Source organism: Pinus tabuliformis, chromosome 4_1, assembly GCF_031772625.1.
Source record: "Pinus tabuliformis cultivar Carrire ecotype Pingquan chromosome 4_1, CPIR1, whole genome shotgun sequence".
NCBI classification, from domain to species: Eukaryota; Viridiplantae; Streptophyta; class Pinopsida; order Pinales; family Pinaceae; genus Pinus; species Pinus tabuliformis.
This window is the reverse complement of record NC_142303.1, coordinates 628,618,808-628,636,392: the sequence shown is the minus strand read 5'-3', so window position 1 is coordinate 628,636,392 and position 17,585 is coordinate 628,618,808. Positions and strand designations below refer to the sequence as shown.

General features: G+C 38.4%; 1 protein-coding gene and 2 pseudogenes across 3 annotated transcripts; all 3 read right to left on the bottom strand.

The window, feature by feature from the left end:
* Positions 1–3,730: 3,730 nt before the first annotated feature.
* Positions 3,731–4,832, bottom strand: LOC149177607 (guanosine deaminase pseudogene; annotated as a pseudogene). The gene is made up of 3 exons (XR_016258400.1): positions 4,623–4,832; positions 4,292–4,351; positions 3,731–3,969 (listed from the first exon to the last, which is right to left on the bottom strand). The product of XR_016258400.1 is annotated as a guanosine deaminase pseudogene (transcript).
* Positions 4,833–5,310: 478 nt separating this feature from the next.
* LOC149177606 (uncharacterized) lies at positions 5,311–6,245 on the bottom strand. Its single transcript, XM_089421810.1, has 2 exons — positions 5,686–6,245; positions 5,311–5,575 (listed from the first exon to the last, which is right to left on the bottom strand). The coding sequence occupies exons 1-2, from the start codon at positions 6,243–6,245 to the stop codon at positions 5,311–5,313; spliced, it is 825 nt and encodes a 274-aa protein (XP_089277936.1).
* On the bottom strand, positions 6,245–7,588 carry LOC149177605 (guanosine deaminase pseudogene; annotated as a pseudogene). The gene is made up of 4 exons (XR_016258399.1): positions 7,572–7,588; positions 7,137–7,379; positions 6,803–6,862; positions 6,245–6,480 (listed from the first exon to the last, which is right to left on the bottom strand). The product of XR_016258399.1 is annotated as a guanosine deaminase pseudogene (transcript).
* Positions 7,589–17,585: the final 9,997 nt, after the last annotated feature.

Sequence of the window (17,585 nt, the reverse complement as noted above, 5' to 3'; positions counted from 1 at the left end):
GTCTCAATTTGATTTTGTCATGGTCAAATTAAGAAAATTTGAATTTCCACATCAGCAGACAACTTGAATGCAGTTAACTTGTGTGCCATGGCTCTTGTCACCTAGTTAGCTCAATAAATTATAGTTAGAGGATTTGGATTCCAGTTAATCATGTGTGATTGCTTGTTTGTAGCAATCAAGGTTAGTTATTTCAAGTTTTTTTTAATTAAACTAGTTCTAATTGTTGGAGGAACTAGTGGAAGGTCAGTTGTGAAGTGGGACAGCAATCTAGCTCAGTGATCATCCAGTTAACTGATCAATCAACCCAAAATAGCTAGTGCATGTAGAGAATTCGAGTTCCCCAGCTATGGTGAAGATTCCAAGGTAGTGTAACATCAATTGTAGACTAGTCTTGAGTGTACAAGTGTTGCATGTAGTCAAATTATCAACCTTGGGAATTGTGTAAGTATTTTGAAGGAAATTCCTATATAATAGGGACTAATTTCCTCAAGAATTGTGTAAGGAAATAGGGGCTCAAGCAGAGGCAGAAATTGACTAAGTCTGGGTCAGAACTTCTCAGTGATCAGAGAGATAGGCTATTCACTTGCAGGTTGAGCTCATATTGAGTTAACAATTGTAATACACCTCTATTCATCAAATTAATGCAAGCAAGGATAAGGGGTTTTTTAGTAGATTTCTTTCCCCCAGAAAAATATTGTGCATGTGTGTCATTTCTTATTGCATGTTTTTTATTGTTGTTCTAAATTGTGAATTGAATTCCGCAGAGCAGTAGAGTAAGATTGTGTCTTGTGATTTAGATTAAAATTTCATGAGCATTCAATTCTATGCGATAATTTCTACATCTAGCATGAGGGCTCCAACAAATATTTCTTCTTTGGAAAATGATTAGAAATCTTGGTCGAAAGGCGGTGCAACATGAATGTTGCAGTGAAGTTTCTTGGCTCATGATGCAGGGAACTTGGCAGCGCTTTTGGTCTCCTCATCATATGTTCGTTTTCATGGCGATTCTCAACCCGCTCTTTCAGGCAGTGGTCATATCATCTGGTATTCTTGCCGCTAGAACAATGGTCGATTGCGACATTACAATCTTGGTCTAGTTTTCGAGTGTAAGGGTCCCAAAATTTTGTATGGTTATAAATTTGATTTTTTGGGTAGAATCTTTGCCGCTTGAAATTTGTCAACATTCTTTGTATTTCGAAACATGTTTGTTATCTCTGCCTGGGTTTGTAAGGAAATTATATAGGCCAGTTATGGCCTAGGCCCTTATGTAATTTGGGGGATGGAAGTCTTTATTTAGTTGTTGGCAACTAAGACTTTGTAGGTCTCGTTAACCGGTGTAGCAGGTTGAGATGAGTCTGAATCCTCCATGGTCGCTTGGGAAATTCATGGAAAATATTTTTTTAGTAATATAAACCCTTAATTCACAAAAAAAAACAAAACAAAAAATGAAACAACTTAGTATTAACATCATTTAATTATGGATATTTCAGATGTTACATCATCTTCATATATATCTTCATTTTCTCCTTATTAGCTTAGGAATTTGTTTAATAGGTTAAGTAGCTTATTAATATGTTTAAGAAGTTAAGAGAAAGTAAAGACTATGGAAATGATAAACTAGCAATTGTCCCAAAAGGTACAAAGAAAGGCTGATAGGATTATTAAATTAGAATTGTTGAATTTCTCTTAAAGAGATGTTGGTTCAAGCCTAGAAGGAGCAAAGAGATTTGATGTTTGGAGTTCTATTTTTTTTGGACACCATATTCCTTTAAATACAACTTAATTTTTTAGAAAAGTTAAAGCCCAATGCAGTTTGCCATGCAGACATACACTTAAATCGCTACTGGGCTTATGATATTTACTAATTCAAAGTAAACTGGTATACAAGAGAATGTACCAAGCTAAACCACAAGTTACACATCTTCAGACCTGAAAAAGTACATAACAATGGTTTGGCAAATCAATAGCGATATCATAATTGCTTTTCCTTCCACATATATACAATTGCTCCAAAGGGGAGTGCAAAAGCAATCTCTTATAAAAATGGACCTATATATCTAAAAACAAGATCTTAGTCATGAGGAAAAAGAATAGAAAGGTCTGAGGACCATAAAGGCACAGTCATGAGGATATCATAGCCTACTGGGGATGTATGATGAATGAACCGTGAAGGGGGAAAGCTCTGGTCCGTGACAACTGCTTTCTTTCACACAACTACCAAAGGGAGAAGAGAAGCAAACAGGACATCTAGAATAAGGCTGGAAAGAAGAACTCAGATCAGCTCTGTGTATTAAGACAGCAGCAAAATCTTACCACCAAAACCTGCTAACAGAGCCTTTTGATATCTCAAATCCCGATAGCAGACTAAACATGGGTCCTCGTCCAGGAAGAACTGAGATCAGTTGTGTACTCAATGGAAATTGATAAGGGCCCCAGGCCTGTTGGTTTCCCTATTGATTTCTACCAAAAACTGTGGCACATTATTAGTATGGACCTTTTAGCAGCTGCTGACTAAACATGGGTCCTCGTCCAAGAAGAACTGAGATCAGTTGTGTACTCAATGGAAATTGGTAAGGGCCCCAGGCCTGTTGGTTTCCCTATTGATTTCTACCAAAAACTGTGGCACATTATTAGTAGGGACCTTTTAGCAGCTGCTGAGGAATCTAGGGTGTCTGGAAAGACACTAAAGGATATCAATTCACCTTTTTCTACACACTCAAAAGTAGAAAGTAGAAATGGGGAAAGATTTTATTTAGGTTCATCCAAAAATAAAATAACAAAGGGGATTCAAGCAAGAACCCTCCATACAAAACAGTACCCAGAAGAACAAATGTGTAAGGAAAACAGTCAAGGTTTTGAATTCAGTTTCAAATTTTAGAATAGAGAAAACAAAATAACTTATGAGTTCACTTGACCTTCACTGCCAATTTTGGTTAAGAAGTAATTCAGTGCCCAAAGATCATCCAATTGTACACAGTGTCTCGTATAATTGTCTACAACCTCTAAAGTTCTCCTAATTGGATAGTGGTACCGGTGTCTAAGAAGAGTGACACCCTTGCATTTCTCATGAAAATGATCAAGCTGTCCTAACACAGAGAAAAGCTACAAAACAACCATCATGTGACTTGCTTAACAGACATGAAACTTACATCAGAGACTGATGGGTTTTCACATATCACTTTCACTGAAATAGAGAAGAGATGGTGAGAAAGACTTGATATTATGTAATTTTTTTTTTTCAATAAGTATGATCAGCCTTTTTTTCCTTAGTTAATGTCCATGTGGATAACAATACTAAACTTCACTGTGGCTATCCTATGTATCCTTTTTTTACTTCATTTCATGTTATTTTCGATTGAACTTTGGCATTTTCTAAGAGTTGCATTTGCACTCCCACATTGTACTCATATTAATTGTATCCCTCAGTCTCATTGACCTATGCAGAGACCTAATTCCCAAACGGGTTAACCATCACATACATTATCCAGCTGCGAACTCCGGCATGGCATATCACCAACAGAAACCCATTGGGCAATGTACAGCAATATTTTGTTGGCATCTAGTGTTATAACCATGGAGTAATTTTATGATCAAATATAGGTTTTTTTCCCATCTGAAAAATTAAAAAATGGCGAATGAGAATTCTTTCGTATTCAGATGAGTTGAATACCGGAGTCTCTCAAGCCATCAATGAGGGACTTAACCTTCCCGTGGTATTTTTGTTCCCTCTTCATGAAGACTGAGACTGCGGGGATGTCCTACAAGAGGAGACGTTGCCCCAATATTTTTCCGAAACCTCTGCATGTGTAGTGGGATCCATGTTCTTGAGAACCATGTTGTGACAACTCGTAATAACCTCATCATTACGAACCACGATCGCACCAAAAGGCCCACCATGGCCACAATTAACTGCATTGTGTGCTTCTTCAACAGCCTTGGTCAAGAATTTCATATCTCTGTCTTGAACAGCTGAGCAACAACAACGAAAAACAGGAAATTCGGGAAGCAGATATGAGACTCATTTGAAGAGCTGCTAAAAAATTTGTCCACTTGAAAAGCTGCTAAATAATTTTCCCCATCCATGCCTCGTGGCTTTTTCTATTGTGGATTAGATTTCAAATCGCAGAATTCATCTTTGAAAAACAAAAGTTTGTCTAAAAATCCGTAAAAGAACATCACTCTGCAAATTATATGCAGATTTCTGCACCGATCTTCATGATCCCAAATAGAACAAATCCATTGAAAAGTAGCATAAAATATTGTTATCAAGCATAACCTAGCAAAATCTGACCTTCATGATGACCTGTATATGCTGATGCTGCAGAAATGGTCCCATCCTTGGATTCTACAACTGCATCAGAAAACATGTGATAAATTGTCATAACAAGGTCCTCCTATTTCCTCATTTCTTGTATTGAAACACATTGTTTTCAGTTTAAAGAATGGGTATTTGCATATTATGTGTTTGGGTTTGTACGTATATCTCGTCTAATAAGGCACTGATGGGTGTGTGCACACATGCCCATCACATAAACAAGCTCGAAAACCAGAAACGAAAAATTATGTCGGAATAAATTAACTTTCAGCTAAATAAAAAGGCAAGAACCAAAATGCTTGCTTACCATTGGCTTCTTCCATATCAATGATCCAGGTGACCAAGAAATCAAATTGAACTATAGATTCCAGACAAAATAAAAACTGGGTCGCTAGATTATCAATGCAGGAAGCCCAAAAAGCTATACTGCAACAACGCTTTAGTCTTCCACATTTACCCAAATCTGCACACTCACAGACACCCAAAATAGTTTGATGCCCCCACAACTTGCACTCGCATTCCTTATAGACGTATTAGCCGTCTTCTCTACCTACCCCAATTGGCAAAATTGCGTTCAGAAACACAGAGGATAATGCATAGTAAAAAATGGGATTGTAATGGGTCCACCGGATCCCAGTTTCAGATACGACCCACTGAAAATAAAATGGAAAAGCTCCTGAAAACAAGTGTCCCACTAATAAAACTTATATGAAATATGAGAATGGGATCAGAGAATCTTACCTCCCAAAATCAACAGAGGGACCTGAAACACGAATTGAATTGATGGTCTAATACGGACTGAGTCTGTCATGTATAAAAAGTTCGCGTGGAATTAAAGCGACTCGCAAGGAGGACAGTACAAGATGAGAAGAAGATTGGAACTTTTTTCCTTCTACGATATGTCTTGTCCTGTCCTCACCTCTTAGCTGCTCCTATATAGTGGGTATGGAACCCCAACGACCATCACCGACCAAGGGTGACCACCTCTTTTTCCCTTAGTAGTAAACAACGGGTGTGCCCAATTCCAATCGCAATTCCAAGGCCTGCACTGCTTCTGTTGCATGAAGCCCATGGAGATCTAACTTCCAAATGTCCTTATGTTTTTCATTTCTAATTTGAAGAATATCTGGAGCTGCCTTAGCATTTAGTTTATCTGCAGCCAAATGTTCCTCTTTTGATTTTAGAGAAATATTCCTAGCAGTGCTGTGATCGCTTCGCAAATAAGCTCTTTCAGCTTCCCTTGAATGTCGATTTGCAGCCCTGCTTGAAAACAAGGGATGATAATATATGTTCATGCCTTCCCAATTATCAGTAATGATCACCTTAAAAAAATTCAATGGACTTCATGGAAATAGGCTGGCAAAATATACCTGAGCATCCACAATGCTTCCTTTGGATGTTTCAAATATACATCATCTTCCTCCCATTCTGGCTCAGGGGGAGCAGTTGGCATGTGTCCTCTTGAAACTGTCACATGTAAATTTTCAAAACCCAAGGACTCAGGCAATAGAGGGCCACTTCCTTCAGAACTCTGATCAGGTAGAGAATTCTCAACAGCTTCAGATGCATCAAAGGGATCTGAATTCTCCGACAACGTCATCACACCCATAGACTCCAGGGAAGCAGAGGCTTGTTCAAGCTCATAATTAACAGCCACTAAAACATCCTCTATTAGGCTCTCATCAGCCCAACCATACAAGACCTTCAATTTCTCTACTGCAACCTTTTTCTGATTTGCATCATCTGTCACGCCCTGCAGCATAACAGTGCTAGCCAGGGTTGTATTAGGATAAGGATCAATAAATTTCTCTGGCCTAACAGCAACTTTTTCTATTAATTGAGAAAATCCTTTCCAGGGTTTGCCTCTAGAATCTCTCAAGCCATCAATGAGGGACTTAACCTTCCCGTGGTATTTATGTTCCCTCTTCATTAAGACTGAAACTGTGGGGATGTCCTAGAAGAGGAGACGCTGCCCCAATATTTTTCCGAAACCTCTGCATGTGCAGTGGGATCCATGTTCTTGAGAACCATGTTGTGACAACTCACAATAACCTCATCATTACGAACCACGATCGCACCAAAAGGCCCACCATGGCCACAATTAACTGCATTGTGTGCTTCTTCAACAGCCTTGGTCAAGAATTTCATATCTCTGTCTTGAACAGCTGAGCAACAACAACGAAAAACAGGAAATTCAGGAAGCAGATACGAGACTCATTTGAGGAGCTGCTAAAAAATTTGTCCACTTGAAAAGCTGCTAAATAATTTTCCCCATCCATGCCTCGTGGCTTTTTCTATTGTGGATTAGATTTCAAATCGCAGAATTCATCTTTGAAAAACAAAAGTTTGTCTAAAAATCCGTAAAAGAACATCACTCTGCAAATTATATGCAGATTTCTGCACCGATCTTCATGATCCCAAATAGAACAAATCCATTGAAAAGTAGCATAAAATATTGTTATCAAGCATAACCTAGCAAAATCTGACCTTCATGATGACCTGTATATGCCGATGCTGCAGAAATGGTCCCATCCTTGGATTCTACAACTGCATCAGAAAACATGTGATAAATTGTCATAACAAGGTCCTCCTATTTCCTCATTTCTTGTATTGAAACACATTGTTTTCAGTTTAAAGAATGGGTATTTGCATATTATATGTGTTTGGGGTTTGTACGTATATCTCGTCTAATAAGGCACTGATGGGTGTGTGCACACATGCCCATCACATAAACAAGCTCGAAAACCAGAAACGAAAAATTATGTCGGAATAAATTAACTTTCAGCTAAATAAAAAGGCAAGAACCAGAATGCTTGCTTACCATTGGCTTCTTCCATATCAATGATCCAGGTGACCAAGAAATCAAATTGAACTATAGATTCCAGACAAAATAAAAACTGGGTCGCTAGATTATCAATGCAGGAAGCCCAAAAAGCTATACTGCAACAACGCTTTAGTCTTCCACATTTACCCAAATCTGCACACTCACAGACACCCAAAACAGTTTGATGCCCCCACAACTTGCACTCGCATTCCTTATAGACGTATTAGCCGTCTTCTCTACCTACCCCAATTGGAAAAATAGCGTTCAGAAACACAGAGGATAATGCATAGTAAAAAATAGGATTGTAAATGGGTCCACCGGATCCCAGATTCAGATACGACCCACTGAAAATAAAATGGAAAAGCTCCTGAAAACAAGTGTCCCACTAATAAAACTTATATGAAATATGAGAATGGGATCAGAGAATCTTACCTCCCAAAATCAACAGAGGGACCTGAAACACGAATTGAATTGATGGTCTAATACAGACTGAGTCTTTCATGTATAAAAAGTTCGCGTGGAATGAAAGCGACTCGCAAGGAGGACAGTACAAGATGAGAAGAAGATTGGAACTTTTTTCCTTCTACGATATGTCTTGTCATGTCCTCACCTCTCAGCTGCTCCTATATAGTGGGTATGGAACCCCAACGACCATCACCGACCAAGGGTGACCACCTCTTTTTCCCTTAGTATTAAACAACGGGTGCGCCCAATTCCAATCGCAATTCCAAGGCCTGCACCGCTTATGCTGCATGAAGCCCATGGAGATCTAACTTCCAAATGTCCTTATGTTTTTCATTTCTAATTTGAAGAATTTCTGCAGCTGCCTTAGCATTTAGTTTATCTGCAGCCAAATGTTCCTCTGTCACGCCCTGCAGCATAACAGTGCTAGCCAGGGTTGTATTAGGATAAGGATCAATAAATTTCTCTGGCCTAACAGCAACCTTTTCTATTAATTGAGAAAATCCTTTCCAGGGTTTGCCTCTAGAATTTGGAGACATAAAGGAAATATTTTCGTGCCGCACCACAGCCGAGACATCATTCTATCTTTCAGATAATTCTTGTCCATAACAGAACCCTGACTTGGCTTTCTCTGCAGATGATTAGAAGAGGACGAGTTTGGAGGAAAAGGTGGGAAAGGGTCCACGTCAGCCTTAGGAACCCCACCCCGCTGTTGGGCATCAAAGGAAGCCCATCCTGGAACCTTAACCCTTTGCCGCGGTGGTCGGATGGACCTCTTGGGAGCACCACTGGTGCCCATCATGGAGCACTTACCTGCCGAGAAAAGTATTGTTGGGTCTGTATAAGGAGATCATGGGATCAAAACCCTTTGGGTTTCCGTTCAAAGCAAGATTAAAAAGGGGGGTCTACCGTTTAGTCCTTCGGCTAAAGATAAAGGGAAACAGATCATTCATTAATGAGGATCTTATGCACAGAATTTCAATGCCGTGCCTGGCTAAAGAATTCTCAAAGCCACCCGTCTGTACTTCCAAAGCTCCCGATGCTGAGAACAGACCTCTAAACCCTATCGAATGCAGAGGGAGGAGTGAGTTTGTGCAGACAGGTGCATGCACCTAGACTTGGGATTGTGCTGCACCCAAGTGGTGTACTGGAACTCCGGCGTAAAATGGGTAACAACTGACTGTAAAATCGGCTGCAGAAACCACTCCGCCAGGTGTCAGCTTGATAATCAAGTCTGAACAAATACGAAGAAAATTGCCCATTCCGCCAGGTGTCAGCATGAGGAACAAAAGGACGACGAAAGTCTCTTTCAAAGGAAGGCCTATCGGCCTAACTAGATATGACATTATTTCCTTATTATTTACGATTATCCCTAATCACAAGTAATTAAATTTTGTTGAACATTACCAATATTTTTTTTTATAATATTTATTTTAATATTATAATATGATATATTTATTTTCCAACCAATTATATTTTATTAATTAATAGAAAGTTTTAATACATTACAAATTGTTTTATCAAACTCTTATTTAATAAAAAAATATTAAACTTATGTTAATAAATTACATATTTTTTAAATTAATTAATAAAAACAAAAAAGATAACCTCTTGAATAGTTTTTTATTAACAAAAAAGTTGCTCTGGAGTCGACCATCCATCTCTTTAATATCAACTACGATAATTATACAAATAAGTTAATCTTTTTAGAAACTTTTAGTCAACAAAATAAAGAAGTAAACACCTAAGAAGTAGTCAACAACTAGATATGTATTTATGATGATCTAAGCAAAAAATTTATGGACAAAATTTTATTAAAGAACAAAGATTGAAAATAGACGCAATGCGGCACTTTGATCACACTACTTTTTGACGTTCAAATACAAGTGTTCATAGTCTATTAAATAGAAAAACAAAAAAGCTTCTTGGTAAAAATATTTGACAATGGAAGAACTAAAAATGTTATTGTTGAATTTTTCAAGGGTTTAGACAAATTCATTAAAATAGATGACTCTAAAATCAACTCTCTTCTCATTGGTTTTGCTGTAAGATAATTTTTTGGAAAGGGAGAAAATAGTTAAGAATTTGAATTTTTTGGAAAAGGAGGAAAATGAAGAAAATAGAGGTTTCAATGATAAAAAGGATTTTGAAGATTATTTCATGGGTTTTTGACAATTTTAGCTTGGATCTCTCTCTCTATTCTCTCTCTCTCTCTCATACGCTTGTGCACATAGAGCTTTCTTGGAGCACTCTTGGAGGAATGTGGCATACTTGGGATTTAGAGCAAGGAGGCAAAGGAAAAGCAGGAAAGCGCAAGAGGACAAAGGGATCAACAACTACAGTGGGTTTTGCTTGCATGTACTGAGTTGCATGTATGATTTCCTTGCTAGTTTTGGCATGCATGACACATGCATGTGGTTTTTTTGTTATGATATGTCATTGGCATGGAGGTTTACCTGGATTGACAGTGGTTTTTCCTAACCTTGTCATTTCCTAGATAGCCATGATGTTGTGGATTTATTTCCTTTTGTTTTCTGGATGGTTCTCATGTTCCTTATGGTTGTGGGTTGAGTTACTAGCTCTCGGAGCCTTGGTTGGACAAACGCTCTAAAGACCTATAACTACTTGGGTTGAGTTACTATTCCTGGAAGCCTTCGCTGGAAAAATGCTCTGGAGCCCTTGGTGAGTTGAGTTACAAGTCCTTGAAGCCCTGGTTGGACAAACTCTTTGGAGTCCGGCAACAGTTGTGGGTTGAGTTACTAGACCTAGAAGCCTTGGTTAGAACAAAGGATCTAGAGCCTTGGAAAGCTTGGGTAGAGACCAATTTGGTGATGGTTAGTGATGTTCGACTGCTAGGTAGAATCATTGGTTGAAGGTTGAGGTGGTTTGGCCTCTGGAAGCCCTGGTTTGGTTTTGATTGATTTGTTTCATGATATCCCACATTCATGCTTGGAATATGGCGCAGGGGTGATTGGCTGAAAGAGAGATTTGGTTTAGCCCAATCTATGGTCAGGTGGTACGTGGAAGTCCCTGACTTGGTTGGATTTGCATATGTTAATAAGAGCTCCTTTTCCTTTGGTATTTTCATGAGAAAATGTGCTTGTCATTATGTGGCTTTAATAGTTGTTTCATCATTGATATATCTTTGGTTATTTGTTGGTTATGAGCATGTTTTATGATAATCTTGATGTATGGATCTCATCATGTTTTGGTTAGTATATGAAATAATAATGAATGAATGACCTAATAGATAACAATGCAACTATTGGGAGGAGATATAAATCCTCCTTGACAATTCTCAGATAAGTATGAGATCCCTATGTTCATATTTGTTGTTATGACCTGTAGATTTCATGTTTACGATATGTTTGACGAAATGTCTGTCATGGCTAGTAGGGGTCAGATCAAGTCCTTGATCAAGTGTTTGTAACCCTATCTCAATGTTAATTATCTTTTTTGGAAGTTTCATGAAGTTATGGGCAGTGACCTAAGTCCTGGCCCTAAAAAAATGGCACTCAATCAGGGGTCACTAGCACAGAACTGCTTGAAAAGGGCCACAGTCACATGCATGCCTTGTTGTGGGAGCAACTGGAGGGTCTTAGTTGCATGCATGGCTTGTCATGGGAGCAACTATGGGTCTAAAGCAACAAAACCTCAAGTTGTCTCAGGGGGTTGAGCACCTGGAAGGGTTGGTTGTTTCCTGAAGGTATGTAGCTCCTGAGGAAGGTTAGATTGGTCTTGTCTTGTCAGTTCCATTTCCTTAACTATACTTGGGGAGTTGAACCATATCATAGTAACTCTTTGTCACATTTTTACCCTGGTGGACCGGTTAGCTTGGGTAAATGTGGGAGAAAGGTGTTACAGAGTGGTATCAAAGCATGGTTCAACCCTTGGACTGGATAGGCAAAATGTGTTTGTCATGCGTACATGTTAGTTGCATATGTGTCCTTATGCTTGTGGTCTATGTTCTTATTGTGTATGCATGGTGGTGGTCATTATCATCGTTGTGATGTCATGTAGAAGACGATGATGTTGTTTTTAAGATGTGTTGTCATGAATTTATGTCGATTGTGTATGTATTGTTATGCATGTGTGTCGTCCATATGTTTGTTATGCATAGTACCTAGTCGGTGTTATAACTGTGAAATTATGCATGGTAATTGGATGACAATTAAGATGATGTCTATATACTGTGATGATTATGATTATATACGTATTGTGCTAATCTAGTTGATTTCTAGACGAGAGATCCTCCCCTGAACTACACTAAGGTACATTGGTTTGTTTATCATTTAGTTTAGCTAACATGATGTAAAGTGTAGGAAGAGAAGAACAAAGATGACTAGCAAGATGGTAGACTACTTCTCACGAGATTCTCCCTATAGATCGGATGAGCAACATGGTGAGGGATATTCTTTTCACATAGCAGACACTCTGAGAATTTTGAAGGCAAAAATAAGGATTTACAAAGAAGATAATGATCGAATCATTCAATCACAAGAGAGACTTGCTAGGGAAAGAAGAAGCAAGCAGAGGTCAATGAAGTTATTCTTCAGAGCTTTTCAGACTTGCAAAGACAATGACTGCTTAGAATTAGTCACTGGCAAGAGGATAGGACTAATGGGGCATATGGTAGCAGATCAAATCGTGGGCACGGGATAGATAGAGATGACATGGTTAGAGATGGAAGGTTCTTGCATACGCCTGATAATCGAGGCAATGGTCATGGACTCTACTCTAGTTTTGGTTTAGACATGTATCATGGTCGTCATTGTTATCATCCTTAAAGGAGGAGTGATAGGGGATATTTGTCGGATGAGTTCAAGAAAGCAAAGCCACCTATATTTGATGGGGAAATGAAGAACTCACAGGGTGCAAAAGCATGGTTGCTTGGGATGAATAATTTCTTCAGATTGCACGATTACTCAAAGAACATGAAGACCAAAATAGCTACATTTAGTCTTAAAGTTAAAGCAGGCATTTGGTGGGAAGATGTAAAGAATTTCATAAGTATTCATGAAGAGGATTTGACTTGGAGTGAGTTCGAGAGACTTTTCTGGAAGAAGTATCTATCAGAGAGATATTATGATGATAGGGAAAAATAATTCTATGAGCTAAAGATGGGATCTATGACTAATAAGGAGTACAGTAGTAGATTCTTGGAGTTATTGAGGTATGTGCCTTATCTTAAGGAGGATAAAGTGAGGATTCAAAGATTCATCAATGGGTTGTTGGTAGCATTCAAGGACATGATTGATTTTGATGAGCCTAGATCATTGGAGGAAGCCATCAGGAAGCTAAATCATTGTTATGAACAATCAAAGCGTAGATTTGAGACTAAGCAGGTCCAGAAAGGTAATGAGAATAATAAAGGAAAATGGGATAAGAATCGAACAAGATCTCAGGACACAGGTAACAAAGAGAATGCAAAACCGCTTAATAAAATGCATCTGACAGAGGACACGGATTTCGGTCTGAGGAGCAGAACAAGGGTGATAATAGGAATCCCTTATAGTGTTGGACTTGGGTAGGAGAGCATCGCAGGAGAGATTGTACACAGAATCAGGGTCACTGTTATCTCAAAATCAGGTCCTAGAAGGCTGCAGACCAGGAAGACTTCAAGTAACTGTTTCAAACCTACTTTAGGATGAGGTTTAGCCTCCCCAACCTGAGAGGGCTCTCTCAAAAGATTAAAGGTTTTTTATTATGATCAAGATGGCTAACTCTTGTGAAACAACTAAGAAATGAAAATGGTGGAAACACAACTAACAAGTATCCATTGGGCTTATGGAGTCATATATGATTCAATATTACCAGCAGGGTTGGCTTTGCATAGAAGTCAAGGCATTCAGATTTCAACACACCAAACACATAGAAGGCAGTTTATGAGTATATGAAGGAAATTAGAGCACTGTAAGTTATTTATAAGTAATCAGATACTCATAACACTGTAGATAACATGAAAAGACAACAAAAGAAACTCATTACCTTGAACTCTTTATGATTCTTGAGAAGCATAAGCCAGTACTGTATTACCAAAAAAAAACAGAGCCTTTACATAAGCCAAATATCAGAGCTTTTACTTATAAATTTCCAACCTCCTTTTCAACTCTTCTACACTATCTTCTTCTTGAATGGTAACTGCTTTGCCTTTATCCTTTCTTTCATGAAGTTGTTTTACCTCCCCTGTTTCATCTGCTCTTGGCAATACCTCCTATACTTGTTTAAAATTCCTCGTTATGGGTCTCCTTAGTTTAAATACAAATTGATCAACCTGATCATCAAACTTGAGTTTCTTCGAGGCTTTGACTCTCTTAGCCTTGTCTTTTCCTGACTCTATCAAATCTACTTGAACCAGGGGAGATTCTTCAATGTCAATGGCTTGCAGTAAGTCATTTAAGTCTCCCTTTGAAACAGGGCTTTCTTCAATAATCACTGATTTGCCTTTTTCTTTAGCTACCTGGCTCCTAGTCCTTCTTCTTTGAACTCCTTCACCTGTGCTTGATTCATGTGCACCTTCTTTGACCTGAGCTTTCTCTTTAAGGGACTGTTGGGGTGTATCCTGGATAGTCAGTGGCTTGGTGAATTCTCTTACTTGTTTCCTAGCCTTCAACTTTGAAAACCTCCTGGATCTTGTTTCTGCCTGATGACCAGTTGTTGTTGGAAGATCTTTTGCAGCTTGAGGACTGAGACCGGTCTCGTTCTTGAAACCAGACATGAATATGAATGTGGGCCAGTCCCTACCTACTCTCTGGAGTTCATGCAGAACAATCAACTTAATTAAACCGTGGTGAAACAATGAGGTCTCACAGGCTTCTTTCCTTAGCTGCACCTTATCACACATTTTTCTTAAGCTACGAAATAAGTAAAAAGGTAAGTCAATGGATATCTTTCCTGTAAAATGTAGCAGAAGATTAAAATGATATGAATACACCTTATTATATCTCCCTTCACAAGTAAGGTATCTCTATATAGAGGTAAGCAGATTGGCATATGAGTCCTTGACATAATTTCTAGGCACAGACTTGTTTAAATCTGATTCAATGTACTCCGGCTTCAGAAACTCTTTGCAGGGAGTCATATCAAATTTGAAATTCTTAAACAAAGTTTCTTGTCCCCTTGGAATCTCAGTAACTGTGGATATTGCCTCTGGTGAGACTTGCAATTCGAGCATCCCAACCTTCGAATTCAGCCCTGTGAAATTCAAAGCAAATTCCTTGGTGATTTGTGCATGACCTCCCTGGAGTTTCTCACAAAAATTCCAACATCCAACCTGCTTGAATGCATGCTCAACTTCTTTGTTCCTTGTGAGAACATCTAAGCCTTCAGGCTCAGGTCTAAGACATCGGCATGATCTGTGATTCTTCCTTTCTTCAAAGATGTCTATGAAATCCCTGCAAGGAAACTTGAAGATGAACCTGCACTGTATTGTTTTGAACACTGCCTCGCTTGAATTTGAAACTAATAGTTGCCTCACTTGCAATGGATAAGGAAAGCTGCCTCGCTTGATCTTCAAAGAATTCAAATTGAACACCTGTCAATGTGCTCCTCATGCATGAACCCAAACCTAACTCATAACTGTGAATACTTGGCTCTTTTTTAAATTTGCAACCTAAGCATACCAAGACTCCTAACGACTCTAATAATGAGAATGAATGGCTGCATGTGATAAGCATGGTTCAAGGACTGACACATGGTGATGAAAAATTAACGAATTTTGATGGAAAAGACAGTTAGACCAGATCTGGCACAAATCCCTGATTTCGTAGCGCACATAGTGTATTTTTGTGAGTTTGCGCTACGAAAACTCCTAGTTGATTTCATAGTGCATGTAATTTTTGAAACAGCCTTAACACATGACACTTTGAATAAATGTGGGACCAATGGTGGGTAAAACAAGATTGTTGACCATATTTAACAAAGGGAACAAGACTCTATCCTATGTTTTAGACTCCTTAAACAAAACAATAGAAATGACTTGACTAAGACTGACTTACAACTTTGAAACCATACAAGTTGTCCAAATTGTTTTTTTTTTTTTGAAATTTTTTCAGTGATAACAGTGGCTCCACTTGGGATAGTGTGCTCTTTTGGTACACTAAGAACTTGCAGGTCCAGTGCTTTGTCCTCTTTATAACAAACATAGATTTGCTTGACAAGCATCCCCTTCAAGCTTCTTGGGCCTTCACCTCGGGCTTAAGCTTGATGATCACTGTAGGAGAAAGAAATCTACATCTACTAAAAAATGCTCAGTCAACCTTGAGCTTATTTGCATTTTCCTACCTACCTACCCTATCAATTTCAAACTTCTTTCAGCTCAATCAATGTGAAATTTCCAATGTAGCCAATCATTTGTCTTGTCTGATATTTGACTTTTTTGACTGCATCGGGGTTCAGAGCAACTATGATATCGTGATGACCACTGCCACTAAAACACTGGAGAGTAAAACTCTTCCATGTATTTAGCTATAGGATCCCAGAATACATGATCAGCTTGATGGTTCTCGTAACTTTCTGGTTGTGCCAACTGATCTTCAATAACAGTGTATTCTTCCTCAATCACGAAAGAGATAGGAAGCAACACCCTCCCCTTGTGTTCTGACATAGAAACCCTTTGAAAAGAATGATCATAACCAGGAAGACTGTATGATTGAATTTGACCTTGTAAACCTTCAATGTCTTTCTCAATGTCCTTAGCAACTTCATCCAAAAATTTCATCTTATCTTCTGTCTTGCACTGAAATGATTTTAGATAAGAAGACAAGGACAAAGAAAAATTTTCATCTATTTCTTCATTAATATGGTCATTATTCCATTGTTTGAAACCTTGAACTGAAGGAAAGTTTGCCACCAAATCTGATCTATCTATCCATTCCTCCAAAAACATAACCCAAAAGTCTTCAAATGACTTAATAGATTTGGCAGGAAAGCTTTCAATCCACTGTTTACATTTCCCTTGAAATGAATCATAGAACAACATAATGCAAACATCCTCATGTTTAACTCTAAGAAGCTCGGTAAAATCACAGAAATCTGATATATGCTTCAAAGTTAAACTCACATCTTCTCCATTGAATTTTGGACCATTCCTTAGAAAATATGCATCCTTGGGAAAATGATTTGGGAAACCATGAATTCCTGAAAAATTTATGCATGCATACCTTGAAATAAGAATGGTAGCATCTGGGTCCTTCATAACTCCAATGGAATCACCATGAATCTATGAATTTTGAATTCTTCAACAATGGAGTCGCCAAGGTAGATTGCAGCCTCGAAAATTCTTCTGAGCTCCTGCTACCTTCAGAAGTTCAGTCTTTTGTTTTCGGGAAAGAATAATCTTCAGGCTCCCGGCAGACGCACCAAAATGTTATCTCAAAATCAGGCCCTGGAAGGCTGTAGACCAGGAAGACTTCAAGTAACTGTTTCAAACCTACTTTAGGCTGAGGTTTAGTCTCCCCAACCTGAGAGGGCTCTCTCAAAGGATTAAAGGTTTTTTATTATGATCAAGATGGCTAACTCTTGTGAAACAACTAAGAAATGAAAATGGTGGAAACACAACTAACAGGTATCCATTGGGCTTATGGATTCATATATGATTCAGTATTAACAGCAGGGTTGGCTTTGCATAGAAGTCAAGGCATTCAAATTTCAACACACCAAACACATAGAAGGCAGTTTATGAGTATATGAAGGAAATTAGAGCATTGTAAGTGATTTCTAAGTAATCAGATACTCATAACACTGTAGATAACATGAAAAGACAACCAAAGAAACTCATTACATTGAACTCTTTATGATTCTTGAGAAGCATAAGCCATTATTGTATTACCAAAAAAAACAGAGTCTTTACATAAGCCAAATATCAGAGCTTCTACTTATAAATTTCCAACCTCCTTTTCAACTCTTCCACACTATCTTCTTCTTGAATGGTAATTGCTTTGCCTTTATCCTTTCTTTCATGAAGCTGTGTTACCTCCCCTGTTT

What these genes read in the sequence shown, in the direction of transcription:
- LOC149177606 (XM_089421810.1), bottom strand. Translation starts at nt 6,245, where the DNA reads ATGAAGAGGGAACATAAATACCACGGGAAGGTTAAGTCCCTCATTGAT. An exon ending in GAAGCATTGTGGATGCTCAG is followed by an intron (nt 5,576 to 5,685) that starts GTATATTTTGCC and finishes GTTTTCAAGCAG; the next exon opens with GGCTGCAAATCGACATTCAA.